Genomic DNA, 16789 nt, shown 5'->3' with positions numbered 1-16789 from the left:
CCATATACCAGAGGCCAGATGCATGAAATTCATGCAAGAGTGGGCCTTCCTTCCCCCGGCTGCTGGCACCGGCTTCCCTCTGGCACCGGGACCTGGGCTGGCTCCTCTCCAGCCACCCGCAGGCAGCTGGGACCAGGCTTCCCTCTGGCCCCAGCTTTGTCCAGAAGGACCTCCTATCTAATTAGCATATTACCCTTTTATTATATAGGATTTCTTTTTTTTAATATATATTTTTATTGACTACAGAGATGAAGGGAGAGGGAGAGAGAGATGGAAACATCAATGATGAGAGAGAATCATTGATCGGCTGCCTCCTGCATGCCCCCTACTGGAGATCAAGCCCACAACCCAGGCATGTGCCCTTGACTGTAATCGAACCCGGGTACCTTCAGTCCGCAGGCCGATGCTCTATCCATTGAGCCAAGCCAGCCAGGGCTAGGATTTCTTATTTATCATTTATTTTAATAACCAGGAGTTGATTTAAAAACCATATATCCTATTTAGATTCTATTTGATTCTATTCTTAAGAAATTATAAAAGACTTGACAAATTACACTAAACCTTTTGCCCTTCTTCCTAGATGGCAGATCGTGCACTGGAACACTTGCCGTGAGCATCGAAGATGTGAATGATAATGCGCCAGAAATACGTCAAGACTATGTGACAATTTGCAAACCAAAGATGGGGTACGCTGACATTTCAGCTTTTGACGCCGACGAGCCTATCCACGGTGCTCCATTTTACTTCAGCCTGGCAAACCCGTCTCCAGAAGTCAACAAAATATGGACCCTCTCCAAAGTTAATGGTACTCACTCAAAAACTCACTTATCTGCCCTGAAACAACTGAGGATGGGTTTACTTGGTTACTCACAGGAAACATGTACCATTGATTCTTATTAACAGATTTTAAAAGCCTAACAACCTTGTACAAATATTTAGGGGGCCTATGTTATATATTGTACACAAAATGAGAGAAATAGTAATTTTCAAGGTGGCAAAATTTACTTTGACAATGAAGACAAAATTGCTGTGTTAAAATATTGGGCAGCTTATCACTCAAGTGTTGTTGCTGTTTTTAAGCAACTCCAGGGAGGGGAAGAGGGATGGACGGTGGGCAGTTTGAATGTGGTTGGAAGCCAGCTCTGGAAGTGAGGAGTCTGGGGTCGGGGCCAGGCACTTGGCGGTAGTTTGGAAGGGGACGGGTGGGATATGGATAGAGGTCTGGTGCTGGAGCCTCTGACAGGGTCTGTGACTGGTTTCTGAGGAGTGTGGCCTGCATTTCAGCCATGACTCACTGCTTCTTTGTTACTATGTCATGTTCTCTCATGTAATCGGACTTTTCTGTATGCTGTTCCTTCATAGAGCACCTACTATCTCCCAGGCACTATTGCTGACCCTGGGGTGTGTATAGAGATTAGCAAGGAAGACATGATTCCGCACGTCTAAGAAGTCTTTCTGGGAGTAGAAGCAGGGACACTGTGGCCTTTCGCTACCTTTGTTAAAGTGCTTTTCATGTGGTACTGTCATCGTTTACATTTCTCCTCCAACGTATACACGATTTTCTCAAGACATTGCAATCTATTTTTGTAATTCCAGTACCTGGCCCAGTGCTTAGTAGACACTAACCGCTTAATAAATGTTTCTTGGATCACTAATTCATTAATATATAGGCATGAAAGGAGGCATGATCTCCTTACTGAGGTAGTAAGGAGATCAGTGTTGTTGGCATTTAGGAAGTTTTAGTTGGAATGCTGGGAGAATGGGCAGGAGGAAGGATGGAATCTGGAAGTGAGGAGCCTCCTGGACCAGGCCAAGGAGAATGGCCTTCGTATAGTAGGTGATGACACGTATGCATTGGGGGTGCATAAAGGCAACACTTTGTCCAGATTTATGTCGTAAAAAGGTGACTTGGTGACACTTAGGAGGCAATTTGAAGAGGGCAGAGTGAGTGTCAAGGAGAGTCAGAGGCTGATGCACTGGTGGGTGAGGGAGCAGGATGAGGGCTCAGGTGCGGCCTTGAGGGGTCTTACCTCTGGCACAGGATGCTTCGGAAGGAAAGAAGGAACCCGAGTGATGCCTCACGTTCCTCCGGAAGCTGGTTATGAGGTGCAGCCAAACATGGTGCCGTCCTCCCAATGATAACAGTGCGTTTAAGCACAGCTTAAAAATCGCAGGCGGCTCCCAGGTGTGTATTATGCTCTGTCAGTCCATTTAGTGCATTGCAAAAGCTCCAGAAGGTTGTCATTGCAGTTGGAAATGTGTAGAGCTTTTGGTCAGGGGGTGATCAGGTCATCAGAATAAGGTATGGAGACTGTTGGGGGTAATATCACAGTTGATACACATGTACTGTTGTGATATAGAGAGAGCTGTTTTTCTGATATTGATTAGTTTTGATATTGAGATTATTTCCAGAGGCAGGGCATTAACCACAAAGGGTCCACTGTGTTTTGAAAAGTTTCCTTATAATGGACAGGTAGGTACGAGAAGGTTCATGGATAAGAGGATGTGAACTTAAAACATCCCTTGTGTGTGACTGTATGTGTTAATTCTTTATGAGTGTCATGAACTGCTACTACAGAAAAACACTTGAAGTGTATGTTAAAAGAGGGAAGGGTGGATGAGGGGGAGTGGGAAGACATTAACCAAATAACTTGTATGCATATGCATAACCCATGGACACTGACAGTAGTGAGGTGAAAGCCGGGCGGGAGGAGAGGGGGTCCGGTACAAGGTGGAGGGACTCACTGGGGGAGAAAGGGGACTACTGTAATACTTTCAACAGCAAAGATAATTTTTAAAAAGCCAATCTAGCATTATTAGTTTGTAAAAAAGAGAATAAGTAAGGAACTATTAAATATTGTTGAAATGCTACTGGGTCACTCCGATGCCAAATTCTTTCCTTAAGCTTCTCTCTAAAAAGTTACCGTGAGCATCACATCCGCGGTAAGGCTAGTGCCTGGCAAAGTTGGAGAGAGGCATCTGTCTTTATTTGTATTTAAGTGGCAGATAGTTAGGTACAAACAAGTGCGGTGAGACCAATGCCAAGGGAGGCGGCCATGTCCGTGAAATTCTGATTCTTCTATTGCAGATACAGCTGCCCGTCTTTCCTACCGGAAGAATGCGGAGGTTAAGGAATACTACATTCCCGTGACTGTGAAAGACAGAGCAGGGCAGTCGGCCACGAAAACCCTGCGAGTGAACCTGTGCGATTGCACTCACCCGAGCCAGTGCCTGGCCGCTGTAAGGAGTGTGGGGGTGTCACTCGGCAAGTGGGCGATCCTGGCGATCCTGCTGGGTATAGCGTTACTGTTTTGTAAGTCCTTTTATTTACTTAAAACTTAAATATATAGCGAAAATCCGAGTGTAGGGGAAGGTCCTTAAAAAGTGATCGTGTCCAACTATCCATCAGGTGTGAGTCCCCTTTACAAATTCCTTTCGTGTTAGGATCCTTTTTGAGATGAAAGATTTCAATTTTGGATAGAACTCTTTTTTAAAAAATATATATTTTTTTATTGATTTCAGGGAGGAAGGGGAAGGGAGAAAGATAGAAACATCAATGATGAGAGAGAATCAGTGATTGGCTGCCTCCTGCACGCCCCATACTGGGGATCAAGCCCGCAATTTAGGCATGTGCCCTGGTCAGAAATTGAATCATGACCTCCTGATTCATAGGTCGATGCTCAAACACTGAGCCACACTGGCCTGGCAGAACTCCTTTTTTTTTATGTTAATTTTTGCCTAAGGATATTTTTTCCACATATTTTTAGAGACAGTGAAAGGGAGGGAGGGAGCAGAAAAACATGCGAGAGAGACACATCGATTTATTGCCTCCCGCATGAGGCCCCACTGGGCCAGGGTTCGAACCTGCAACTCAGGTACCTGCCCTTGACCAGGAATCAAACTCAAGACTTTTTGGTGTGTGGCTGATGCTCTGTCCACTGATCCACACCAGCCAGGTCTTGGACAGAACTCCTGAAAATGCCTCAGATTGTGCTAAGTCTCTCAATGTATAATTTTATTTCTTGGTCCTGGTACTGCCCCTTTCAGGAGTATAAAACAACCTAAATCTTCTGCGATGTGAAAGTTCACTAAAAGCCATTTTCATTTCATGTCCTCTCACCATTGAGCCACAGGTTTAGGGGAGATGTCAGCAATATCTCTTCGTTGACATTATCTTGCCAATTTAGTTCCCTATGACACCATATCTCTTCCTCTCGTTTTATTTCCACCCAATCCTGCAGTGTAGACCAGCTGATCCTTTGTTCTATGAGAGGGGCAATGATTACGAGCAAGACTCTGGAATCGGACTGTCTGGGTTTCTACCCCAGCTCTGTCATTTGCCAGCCATGTCACCTGGGGCAGGTTACTTAACTGCGCTTCCGGCTCCTCGCCTGTAAAAGGAGATCATTATAGCAGCCTACTTTATGGGGTGGCACTGAGGATTAATTAATGCATGTGAAGAGCTTACAGCAGTGCACAGTAACTTCTAATAAGTGTTCATTATTTCTCACCGACTCAACAAGATAAATGTATATTGAACACCAGTGATATGCCAAAAACTGTGTCTACATGCATGGGATTCATCAAGAAGAAAACACAAAAAAACAAACAAAAATAGTCTGTCTTGCCCGGCCAGTGTGGCTCCGTGGTTGAGCATAGAACTGTGAGCCACAAGGTCATAGTTTGATTCCTGGTCAGGGCACATGCCTGGGTTGTGGGCTCGATCCCCTGTTGAGGGTGTGCAGGAGGCAGCCAATCAATGGTTCTCTCTCATTATTGATGTTTCTTTCTCTCTCTCCCTCTCCCTTCCTCTCTGAAATCAATAAAAAAAAAAATAGTCTGTCTTGAGACAGCAAACTAATACATAAATTAAATGCTATGGAGGGGAAAAAAGCAAAATAATGAGGACCTACAGTGCTGTACAATGTGTGGGGTGAGTGTGAAGGATTGGGGGTAGTGACTGCAATTTCAGTAAATGGTTAGGCCAAGCCTAGCTGCAGGTTCTTGTTGGTGGTTTTTGGACACAAAGGGCATAGAGAAGGCAGGGGTTGGCACACTTTTTCCAGGGCTGGATAGTATATATTTTAACTTTGCAGACCATGTGGTCTCAGTTATAACCAATCAAATCTGTGGCAAGAAAACAGCCATAGAAAATATTTAAATGATGGGCATGCTGTGTTCTTTATCTGTGAAACTAAATTTGAATTTTATGTAATTTTTACATCTAATAAACTACTTTGATTTTCTTCAACCATTTAATAATATAAAAACCGTATTTATGGGCCATTCAGAAACATGTGGTGGGCTGGACTGGAGCTGTGGTTTGGCAGTTTGCAGTACAGCAGTGTGTAGAAAATTATAAAGAATTGTTGTTATTACTCTTCGTTTTATTCTATGTTTCAATCTCCCACATTTATTATATAGAATGAAAATTCTGAATAGGAAAATATACATTGGTTTAGTTCAGATACTTAGAGATAAATCGATTCTGGGTAAAATGTTTTGTCCTGCTTTCCTGTAGGCCAACCATCCTTTTGGGAATCAGTAACTCTCTTTAGAGTCTTTGTCTCAAAGAAACGTCAGTGAGCTTTTTAAAATGTGCTGTTTAACTCATGATCCCAAACACTTTAATATGATGGGTAGAATTCAGACTCTTAAAGAGGACGGTCATCAAAATATACATACAATCATGCCACATTTTAAAACCTAAGCTAAGTCACGGTATGTTGATTTAGAAGGTCAAGGTGATTCAGGGGACAACATATTTAGTGGCTGTATTTGTCTCCTGTGCACCTTACGTGAGAAGATAAACAAAAGGTGGGTATTTTATTCTATGTATGTTAAGCTTTGCGTATTCATTTTTTCCCCACGCTCAGCTGTATTGCTGACTTTAGTATGTGGAGTCGTTGGTGCCAGAAACAAGAAACGTTTTCCTGAAGATTTGGCGCAGCAAAATTTAATTATATCAAACACAGAGGCTCCTGGAGATGATAAGGTGGTAAGTAGTTTTCTTAAATGAATATTTATCTCTGAGCATCTCCCATAAATTCTTAACTTGTCCTCATGAGGTTAAAGTTATTTTGACATCAAGAAGTTTGTTATATTTCTAATTGGGTAAGATTTTGCAGGCATAAGATTTTGCATCGTAAGTATCTTATGTCAGTATTCGGATATTCATGCAGTGATGTTTACTTCACTGTTTAGACCGGATGCACTGTTTCGCTTATCTTTCTTCCACTCTCTAGTGCTGTCATTAAAACGCGTTCTTTGAGGTTGTACATTAGTTACAATAACAATCTATTTGACTGCTCTCTGCAATGTATATTTCCAGAGATTATTTTTTTCTTTGACTATTTATAATAGGAAAAATCACTTGCTAAAAACTCTGAAGATAAATGAAGAAAATATCGAAGTGTGGTGTGTGTGTGTGTGTGTGTGTGTGTGTGTGTGTGTTGGAAGATGGGATTGGGAGTTGGGTGAGAAATCAGGACTGGGGAGTAAATCTGGAAGTCCCTGACATATTGAAGGAAGTGTGATTCCCTGGGAGAGTAAACTCTGGGGCAGCACCTGGAGGTGGGTGGAAGGGACAGAGAGCAGAGAGAATGTAGAACAGCACTGTTGGCTCAGCTTCCATGTTAGTTTATTTTCAATTCTCCTCTCATTAGCTTAGAGATATGGTTGATGAGCATGTATTTGTAATGACAAAATTATACTACCAAGATTTGAAAATCAGGGTGTTTTTTTCTTGTTTTTTTTTTGGTAATAAAAACGTACTGTAGCAGCAACCTAAGTAAAAAACATAGACTAGCAGTGCCACCAAATGGCTACTTTGCAATTCTCTTTTTCCATCTTTTTCTAAGCCAGTGAGATAGTATGTATGACCTTTATAGACAGAGTTTAGGTTCAGTAAGTCATCTGAACTTGAAAATCTTCCATTTTAGTCAGAGACTCTGCATATTACATTTAAAAAGTTAAATGACTAAAAAGATGGCACACAACAGCCTGATCGTTATGGGAGATCTTGTCATGACCATAGTGGTTTATGATTAGAACTGACCCACTGAGGTGACTGCTGTAACTAAGCTTCTCACCTGTGTTGAACTTCTCTCATCTCCCGCCCCCCACCCTCTCATTTTTTTTTTTTTGTGAAACTGAAATTTTGGAAAGAAGGATTTATACTCGATTTCCCTATGATATTACTTCCTGTTCCCTCAGCACTCCTTGGAAGTTCTTTTGGTAAAGATCACCAGTGATCACTTTTTTACTCGAATTCAATGGTGCTAACTTTATTTGAGCAAGTTCTTATCCTACTTTGTTTTTTTTCTACTTTGATCAATGGCCTCCTTACCATACTCCTTTGCATGGCTTGAGTCATGCCTCTTTGGGTCCCTCTATTGGCTATTCCGGATCAATTGTCACAGCTCTGATGCCTGTATTCACCCCTTGGATTGGGCTTTGCTTGTGGTTTTATTCTCAGCCCTCTTGTCTTTTAGACTACAGTCTTCTCTGGGTGATGGCATTTATTCCCAGGCTTAAACTACCACCTGTAGGGGGTAGGGACTCCCCGAATTCTATCTCCAGTTCAGATTTCACACCTGAGCTCCAGATCCCCATATTCATGTACGCATCTTGGACGTCCCACAAGTTTACCATGTCCAAAATGGAATGGCTTACACCCATCTCACTCACAAGCACTTCCTTCTTCCCTATTTCCATGGGAATTGTACCATCAATCTAGTTGCACAGCAGAGCACTTCGGACTTATTCCTGACCCTTTGCCGCCTCCTCCATCTAACTACCAGTAAGCTCTCTATGGCGTTCTCAACTTCTTTTATTTTTTTTTTAAATATATTTTTCACTGCTGATAGTATTACAGATGTCTCCCATCCCCCCTCCTCACCCCCTTTCTCCCAGCCCCTACACACACACACACCGAGGTCTTTACTACCCTCTTTCATCGACTTCTTTTCATCACTACTACTTCTACTCTGGCTTAGGTCCTTATCATTTCCCACCTAGAATAATTCATTAGCCTTCCTGATCTCCATGACACTAAATTCATCTTTCTTGTCTTTCACATTATGGCCTAGAATGATTAAAACAATATGCTTCTCCCCAGTTAGGAAAGCCCTTCTTTGAGTCCTCGTACTCTCGGTATAGTCTACATCAGTGGTTCTCAGCCTTCCTAACGCCGCGACCCTTTAATACAGTTCCTCATGGTGTGGTGACCCCCAATTTCATTGTTACAAATTGAACATAATTAAAGCATAGTGATTAATCACAAAAACAATATGTAATTCTATATGTGTTTTCCGATGGTCTTAGGCGACCCCTGTGAAAGGGTCCTTCGACCCCCAAAGGGGTCGCAACCCACAGGTTGAGAACCGCTGGTCTACATGTTTCAGCCTGGCATGCAGGTTTCAACCTCTGGCCTTTTATAGCCTCCAGCTTCCTCTCTCTGTCTGAACTCTTTGTGGTAGACATTCTCAACAGGCTGAAGGTGAGAACCCCCAAAACATCCTATGCCCTGGAGTCTAGGGCCCGGACCCTCCTGCAGGTGGGGCATTCTTTTTTTTTTTTTTTTTTTTTTTTATTTATTTATTTATTTATTTTTTAATTAAATCTTTATTGTTCAGATTATTACATTTGTTCCTCTTTTTTTTCCCCCCCATAACTCCCCTCCTCCCAGTTCCCGCCCCACCCTCCGCCCTCACTCCCCACCGACTGTCCTCATCCATAGGTGCACGATTTTTGTCCAGTCTCTTCCCGCATCTCCCACACCCCTTTCCCCCCCAGGAATAGTCAGTCCATTCCCTTTCTATGTCCCTGATTCTATTATAATCAACAGTTCATTCTGTTCATCAGATTATTTATTCACTTGATTCTTAGATTCACTTGTTGATAGATGCATATTTGTTGTTCATAATTTGTATCTTTACCTTTTTCTTCCTCTTCCTCTTCTTAAAGGATACCTTTCAGCATTTCATATAATCCTGGTTTGGTGGTGATGAACTCCTTTAGCTTTTCCTTATCTGTGAAGCTCTTTATCTGATCTTCAATTCTGAATGATAGCTTTGCTGGATAAAGTAATCTTGGTTGTAGGTTCTTGGTATTCATCACTTTGAATATTTCTTGCCACTCCCTTCTGGCCTGCAAAGTTTCTGTTGAGAAATCAGCTGACAGTCGTATGGGTATTCCCTTGTAGGTAACGGACTTTCTTTCTCTTGCTGCTTTTAAGATTCTCTCTTTATCTTTTGCTCTTGGCATTTTAATTATGATGTGTCTTGGTGTGGTCCTCTTTGGATTCCTTTTGTTTGGGGTTCTCCGAGCTTCTTGGACCTGTAAGTCCATTTCTTTCACCAGGTGGGGGAAGTTTTCTGTCATTATTTCTTCAAATAGGTTTTCAATATCTTGCTCTCTCTCATCTTCTGGCACCCCTATAATTCTGATGTTGGTACGCTTGAAGCTGTCCCAGAGGCTCCTTACACTATGCTCGCATTTTTGGATTCTTTTTTCATTTTGCTTTTCCGGTTGGGTGTTTTTTGCTTCCTCGCATTTCAAATCATTGACTTGATTCTTGCGCTCCTCTGGTCTGCTGTCGGGAGTCTGTATAATATTCGTTATTTCAGTCCGTGTATGCTTAATTTCTAGTTGGTTCCCCAATATAAGATCGAGGGTCTTATTAGTTTTCTTGTAGATCTCATTAAGTTTATCGGCGGCTTCTAAACAGTTCTTGAGAGACCTTAAAAGTGTGGTTCTGAACTCTATATCTTCCATTGACAATTTTGTCCTGTTTCTTTGTCTCCGCATTTTGTTATACTTCCTTGGTGCACCCCCTAGTGGTCTTTGTTCGCAGTCTTATAGTTAAATCTTGATTGTTGTAGCTAATTCCAGGGAGGGTTTGACCTCCAGGCCAAGTGGCTATGAGAATCAGCTGTGTCTGCAGTGAGAGAACTTCTGTCCTCTAGGGAGGTGCTAATCTAGCCTTTGCCTGAGGCTATCCGGCAAATGCCTCTGTGCAGGGCTTGGGCGGGGCGGGTTGCACAGGATCAACAGGGTGGGCCGGAGAGAGCAGTTATGGCGGCTCTCAGTCCTGTCCCCAGGGGCTCTGCCTCTCTGAGTCCCAGCACCCGCTGCAAAGCTCGGAGAGAAAGCTGCACTCGCTCTGACCGAAGCCAGACAGTCCCGCTTCTCCCGTTTGAGTCTGGGTCCCTAAAGACTCGCCCGGATCTGGAGCTCAGAGTCTGCGACTCCCTCCCGATTGAAAACGCCAACCTCGCCCTCCGCCGCCAGCCCGCTCACGCACTCCGCACCTCAGAATTTGACTTCAGCACTGCGCCTCCTCTGAGTGTCCGTATGCGTTTCTCTTTCCTCCTAGTTGTAGGACTTCCACTCAGCCAGCGTTCCTGTGGTTCTGGGTGATGTCCCTTCCGGTTTTTGGTTTCACTTTTGAAGTAGTTGTTCAAAGCAGCAAACTCCGGCGTTAACCTATGCCGCCATCTTGGTTCTCAAAATGAAACTTTTTAAATATGTGTCCAGGTGGGGCATTCTTGCTCCCCATTCCCAGTGGGAGTCCTCCAGCTCAGTTTTCCAGGTCTGCTCCTGCGAACCTCTCTGGGTTTGCATTTTTATGTTCTTTCTCTGTGCTCCTGTAGCATTCTGTGTTCACCTATCTATCAGAATAATCATTCTTAAAGTCATTATCTATCATCTGTCTTACTGGAATAAGAACTTCTCGGAGCCACTGAACGCCATGTTCATCTTTGCATCTCTAGACTGAACACATCATTGGAAAGTGATTGATGTCTGTTGAGTGAATGAGTGAATGAAGGAATGAATGAATGAAAGGTTGAGTAAATGTTCTTTCTCCCACGCCTTCCTGTGACTTGCCTTGGAACCCATTTTCTCCCCAGATGAATGGTCTTATTTTATTTTATTCCAGTGTTCTGCCAATGGGTTTATGACCCAGACAGTCAACAACTCTAGCCAAGGCTTCTGTGGCACCTTGGGACCAGGAATGAAAAATGGGGGGCTGGAAACCATTGAGATGGTGAAAGGCGGACACCATACCCTGGACTCCTGCCGCGGCCATCACCACACCCTGGACTCCAGGGGAGGACACGCGGACATGGACAACTCCAGATACATGTACTCGGAGTGGCACAGTTTCACTCAGCCCCGCCTTCGCGAAGTGAGTTTCCCTCAGTGATTCACGCTACAATTAAACGTCCAAGTGGAGAACAATAGGAAATTGAAATTGACATATATTTTTTAAGAAACTGCTTTTCCATATTCTTCATGGTTTCCTCTTTCCTTCTCTATCTCTGGTTATGTTCCCCTGCTCTTCAATTATGTTACATTACCCATACTAATAAAAGGGTAATCTGCTAATTAGACCCGAGACCTTCCGGGAGACTTTCCGGACGTCCTTCCAGACAAAGCCATGGTGGTGGGGCCGAGGCAGAGGCGGTTAGGGGCAATCAGGCCAGGAAGGGGAGGGCAGTTGGGGGTGAGTAGGCTGGCAGGCAGAGTGGTTAGGGTTGATCAGGCAGGCAGGCAGGTGAACGGTTAGGAGCCAGCAGTCCCGGATTGCGAGAGGGATGTCTGACTGCTGATTCAGGCCTAAACTGGCAGTCGAACATCCCCCGAGGAGTCCCAGATTGGAGAGGGTTCAGGCTGGGCTGAAAGACCCCCCCCCCCAACCGCATGAATTTTGTGCACCGGGCCACTAGTTTAATATAAAAGGGATTTTATTTAATCTCTCATATTCTCTTAATTTTAAAATCTCATGAACACTGCAGGTTTTTAATATCCCTCCCTTAAGTTTCAATTTAGTTTTAGGTGAGTGTTTACCTCACAAGCTCTTTTAATATGAAAGAATATGAAAAAAAATCTCATTTCTCACAATCACAAAACTCCCCAAATCAGAGCTCTATTTCTCTGTGAAAACCAAGCATCTGTACACAATTCTAGGATCAACATGGGATAATATGATCTGTCTGAATGATTTTTAATGTACAAAGCAGCATGCAGGTGTTTCATTCAGAGGAAAGTAAGGGTGTGAAAGAAAGGAGAGTACGTAAGGGATTTTCAATCCTGGTGGCACCTCCAAATTCCTGGGGAGCTTTTTAAAAAATAACACTTGCCCTTGAAAGATTCTGATTTACTTGGTTTGGCTTTTTTGCGCCCCCCCCCCCCTCCCCTGCCCGGCAAAGCGCCTCAGGTGACTCACAGGTGCAGCCCAGGAAGAGAACCACTGGGTTGAATTGCTTCCTGGTACTAAGTTTTCACACCTTTGATGAGAGGTGCCCTTGAAAGACCAACACTGGGCCAGAAGCCCTTCATCCTTTGACGGACTGCACATGGGCAACATTCTGTGATGCAGCTGTAGCTTATCATATGTCCGTATCATGTTGTTTTTTTTTTTCCATGAAATTCAAGCGTAAATCCTATTCCTGTTTCTAGATGGTCAGTTTCATGTACTATCAGGGTGGGGAGCGGCGAAGCTTAAGAAGCATTCATAGTGTGACCTCAGGTCATGGATGTGAGGCTACTGGGTCATGAAGGAAGAGGCTTGATCACATAAGAGAAGACAGTGAGCTGGGGTTCGAGAGGGATACACACAGGCGAGGAGGGAGCAGGCACAGGAGTGTGACAGGCCAGCAGACAGGCCAGAGGCAGACGGGGAGGGTAGTTGTGGCTGAAAGCTTGGTCCCTCCATCCCAAAGGCCAGGTTTTTACAATGTGAGTTATGCTATTTTAAATTTTATTGAAGGTTTTTGTGCATTTCTATTTTGTCATGTTTGGACTATCTTGTAAACTTGATTCTGAAGCCATTGAGGTAATTCTTACCTACTTTCTTTTTTCTTTTAATGTTGAAAGTATTACATATGCCCCCCCCACTGACCTCTTCTAACCCTACGTTCTAATTGCACATAATACATAGCGATTTTAATTAACAGCTATTGTCTGTATACTATGTGCTGGGCAGAATAAGAATATTTTTTATATTTTTGCTTTTTTTAAAATCACCATTTATCCCTCCTATACCCTCTCCCACCTCCAACACCTCCCGTCCCCCCAGCAATCACCACACTGTTGTCTGTGTCCCTCAGTTCCTCTCTCTCTCTTTATTTTTTCCCCTCCATCCTTTCCCTGCCTAACACTCCCACCAGCGCTGTCTACCCGCTCTCTCTCTGTTTTCATGCACTCCTCCTCCAGGATTTAAAATTGACCCTGCGAGATAGTCGCTGTCTATTTTAGACTTGAGAAGAGGGAGACAAAAATATTTACTCCCTGGCTCACAGTCCCATCGCTGGTTGGTAAAGCGAGAGGCATGACTCCAGTCAGGACTGTCTGACCATTCAAGCTCCAATTCCTAACCACCTGTGTATGGTCACCATTCTTTGCACTAGCCCGGCCTCTAGATATGAAATGTAGGGATGAGCATTTCATGGTAATGTAAATGTACTTAAATATAACATTTATATACATAGGTGTTTTTTTTTTATGCGTATGGGTTATTAGAAATGTGAAATATACTGACTTTATGGTGTGGCTGTGACATAGACCAATCATGTGCATTTTTTGTATGTAGGACTCCATTAGAGGACACACTGGTTAAAAATTAAACATAAAAGGTAAATAAAAAATATATTTTATGTTTATATGTTTGTGTGTTTAAAGCAATAATGCAATCGCTTCTTTTTGCTTTGCAGAAACTGCACCTGTACAATCAGAACGAAGACCACCTCTCATCGCAAGATTACGTCCTTTCCTATCACTACGAGGGGAGGGGCTCCCCGGGGGGCTCTGTGGGCTGCTGCAGTGAGAAGCAGGAGGAAGAGAGCCTGGACTTTTTAAATCATTTGGGAGCTAAATTTACCGCATTGGCAGAAACGTGCACAAAGAGATAAATGTGTCAGTGCGACCATTACATGGTTTTGTCAGACATTCTGGAGGTTTCCAAAAGGAATACTGTAAAATTCCATTTCAACGTCTAAATATTCACATATGAATATATATGAATTTTTCTAAAATTTGAATTATGCTAAACTGCCAATTTGTATTTTTCAAGCAATTTATTGCATATCCTTTCTCTCAAGTGTACATGTTAAAAGGGATTTTCACTTTCTTTAGAGCTGAGCAAACAGACAATTAGCAGATCTTATGCTGTAACATTGGAACCGGAGTCTATAAAGTATCTGCTCTCTAACAGATGTTATCCCAATAACTATGTTGGGTAAATATTAGTCCTACAGTAGCTAAGCTGTATTTGGTTGAATATGGCAGAACGGCTATCTGGACTAAAATTCTGTTCTTGTTCCAAATTAGATTTAAGTGGAATAGGATTATTTCAAACACTGTGGCAAATTTTGTTGGATTTTTTCTTTTAGTTCTAAAAAGGCAGTAGTACCTAGTCAGTAGCCCCTATGATTTCATTTCTAGACTTCTGTTTCCTTCTGGTTAGCAACAGGATATGAAGAGCAGTCTTATCTATTCGATTGCCCTAATAAAGGTCTCAAAAATACATAGCCACTTTCAACTACCCTAGAAAAGTGTGAACCAAAAACTTGTTATTTTATGCTTTTGGGAGTGTGTTTTATGGTTTATAAAGCATTATTCTGAGGAATAAGTTTCCTCAGCCTCAAGAAACAAAACTATAGTCACCATTGCCAGTATTGTAATGAATTTAAAATACTAAAAATCTTTCATTGAGATCATAATTCCAAATCTTAACTTTTTTTTTTCTGAGGTTCAGGACTACTATTGAAAACTTGCCAGTAATGAAAATTATACTGAGAAAATACTGCTTTTCTTCTCTTGAGTATTGTACTTTTATGTTTTCATGTGCAACTTTAGCACATATGGCTCCTATATCCTCTCGATGGTAGTCATTTGAAATTAGAACATATTATGCTTCCATGGATTGTGGATATGCCTTGTAATCTGAAAAAAAAAAAAGATTCCTATCATAGTTATAAGTAGCAATGAGAGCTAAACATGCGTCTTCATTCACTGCCATTTTCAAATAAAGCATATTAACTCCACTTTAAGGCAGGTAGATATTACAAAATGTTGTCAAGAATCAAAAGAATATAGAGAAACTTAACCCCTTGGTGCAGTTTAATATCCTTTAAGATGTTGCTTAAATGTAAGGCTTTTCAGCTTTGTTTATGGGAAGCTTTGTTCATGTCATACTTCAAGGCAATGACATTCCAAACTTCAAATAGTGAATACATAATTCATGCTAAATCTAATCACATTTTTGTATACTTACTTCAAGTGACAGTTTAAAAACTGAACTAGAAATATGGGGCAAAAGTAGGTTTATAGTTGTAATGCAAATAAATACTACAGTAATTAATAAATAGTAATAATACAAGAATAAACTGTATTTCCCATACAACTATAAACCTTTATTTGCCCACCCTTTTATTACTATCACCAGCAGAAGGAAATTTTGGAAGAAAAATAATTAAACTTAACTTTAAAATTTTGCAGCTATGAATTGGGACCAATTTCCTCCCACCCCCCAACATTCTTCATCTGCCTGTGGGGGCAGGATTTGCTGAGTGAGCCCACGAAGTGGCAGTGTGCTATAGGAATGTCATTTGAACTAACTGTACATCTGTGTGTGTGTGTTTATGGGGACATGGGGACTTTGGGAGAGGACAAGCCCACGGGGGTATTTGGACAAAGAGCATCATGAAAACCCAGGCCTTCAAGGGCAAGGACAGAGGCCAACAAAGGGACGTGAGCAGGAGTAAAGGCAACATTGTGTGCTGCGTCGTTTTCCTAGGCCAGGCCCTGCCTTTTCCTTCTTTTCTCAGCGCAGTGGCAGCTGCCATTTGCTTCTGGTGAAGTGTCACCTCCCCTTGTCTGCCTCCTCTGGCTTGGAGTGGAGTCCAGGAGAGGAGAGCTGGCGGCACGGTGAGCCTGAGGCAGTTGGAGGAGGGGCCTGAGCTGGCTGGGCAGGACACAGGGCATCATGGGAAGTTCTCTATTCCTACTGGCTCTCAGCCTAAGCTAGAAAGATCTTCAGTTAAATGCAGGCTGAAATTGTTTATCTGATGCCACATTTTTTGTTGTCTTATTTGCTCCTGAAATCTAGATTTTCTTTTTTAGACTTAGACTGCTGAAAGGGTAATTTTCCTTTTAAAGTTTGCTTACTTTTAATGTCAGCATCATTTACATGTACTATTCTTTCCTTGTATGTGTAAGGTGGGAATTATGATGTTTTAGTATGAAAGAAAATATCTTTTTAAAGCTTTCATTTTTCCAGCTCTTAAATTTTTAATGTAAATGTACAGATTGTTTTTTCTTATTTTTACAAAGAAGCAGTTAACTGTCTGTATAAAATGCAGTGATGTTTGCTATTAAAATAGTTATTTTACTTTTAAAGAAATTTGGCAGGTTAAAATAGCAAAAATTGAATGTGTGATGTAATATTTACAAATATAGGATGTAATAAAACAATACTAATTTAACTTCTTGTCTGCTGTTTTCAGAGATTAAGTTATTCATGGTAAATATGTTACATAATTATGCTTAAGACTGGCATAGAGAGAGATTCTCAGTAATGCCTGTATTGTATTGCTGGAGAATATTTTAGAGAATGGGTAATTATCAAACTGTCAATACTATTAAACTATAGTATCCTATTGGGGTGAGATTACTATTTGGGGCAAATGATTATCATCTATCTACCTACCTATATCTATTTCTATCTACAGTCATCTATATACCTGTCTATTTATCACTTGATTTTGTTTGAGTGAAGAAGGTC

The 16789-nt window shown here is 42.0% G+C and overlaps 1 protein-coding gene across 4 annotated transcripts in view; it reads left to right on the top strand.

The window, feature by feature from the left end:
* The window catches only part of LOC118662526 (desmocollin-3-like), a 43461-nt gene extending 26971 nt beyond the window's left edge, over positions 1 to 16490 (top strand). The window contains exons 12-17 of one of the 4 annotated variants that reach the window (XM_036320992.1): positions 581 to 805; positions 3089 to 3313; positions 5877 to 5998; positions 10943 to 11191; positions 13598 to 13640; positions 13719 to 13861. In XM_036320992.1, the coding sequence (XP_036176885.1) occupies positions 581 to 805; positions 3089 to 3313; positions 5877 to 5998; positions 10943 to 11191; positions 13598 to 13624 (848 nt within the window). In that variant the 3' untranslated portion in view covers positions 13625 to 13640; positions 13719 to 13861. Of the gene's footprint in view, positions 1 to 580; positions 806 to 3088; positions 3314 to 5876; positions 5999 to 10942; positions 11192 to 12210; positions 12858 to 13597; positions 13641 to 13718 lie in introns of those variants that run through there. The other 3 variants (XM_036320990.1, XM_036320991.1, XM_036320993.1) reach the window with 3 other exon arrangements.
* Positions 16491 to 16789: the final 299 nt, after the last annotated feature.

The sequence above is a fragment of the Myotis myotis genome, unplaced genomic scaffold, assembly GCF_014108235.1.
Source record: "Myotis myotis isolate mMyoMyo1 unplaced genomic scaffold, mMyoMyo1.p scaffold_m19_p_9, whole genome shotgun sequence".
Lineage (NCBI taxonomy): Eukaryota > Metazoa > Chordata > Mammalia > Chiroptera > Vespertilionidae > Myotis > Myotis myotis.
Note: the sequence above shows the minus strand (reverse complement) of the source record. Positions and strands in the feature narration are given on the sequence as shown.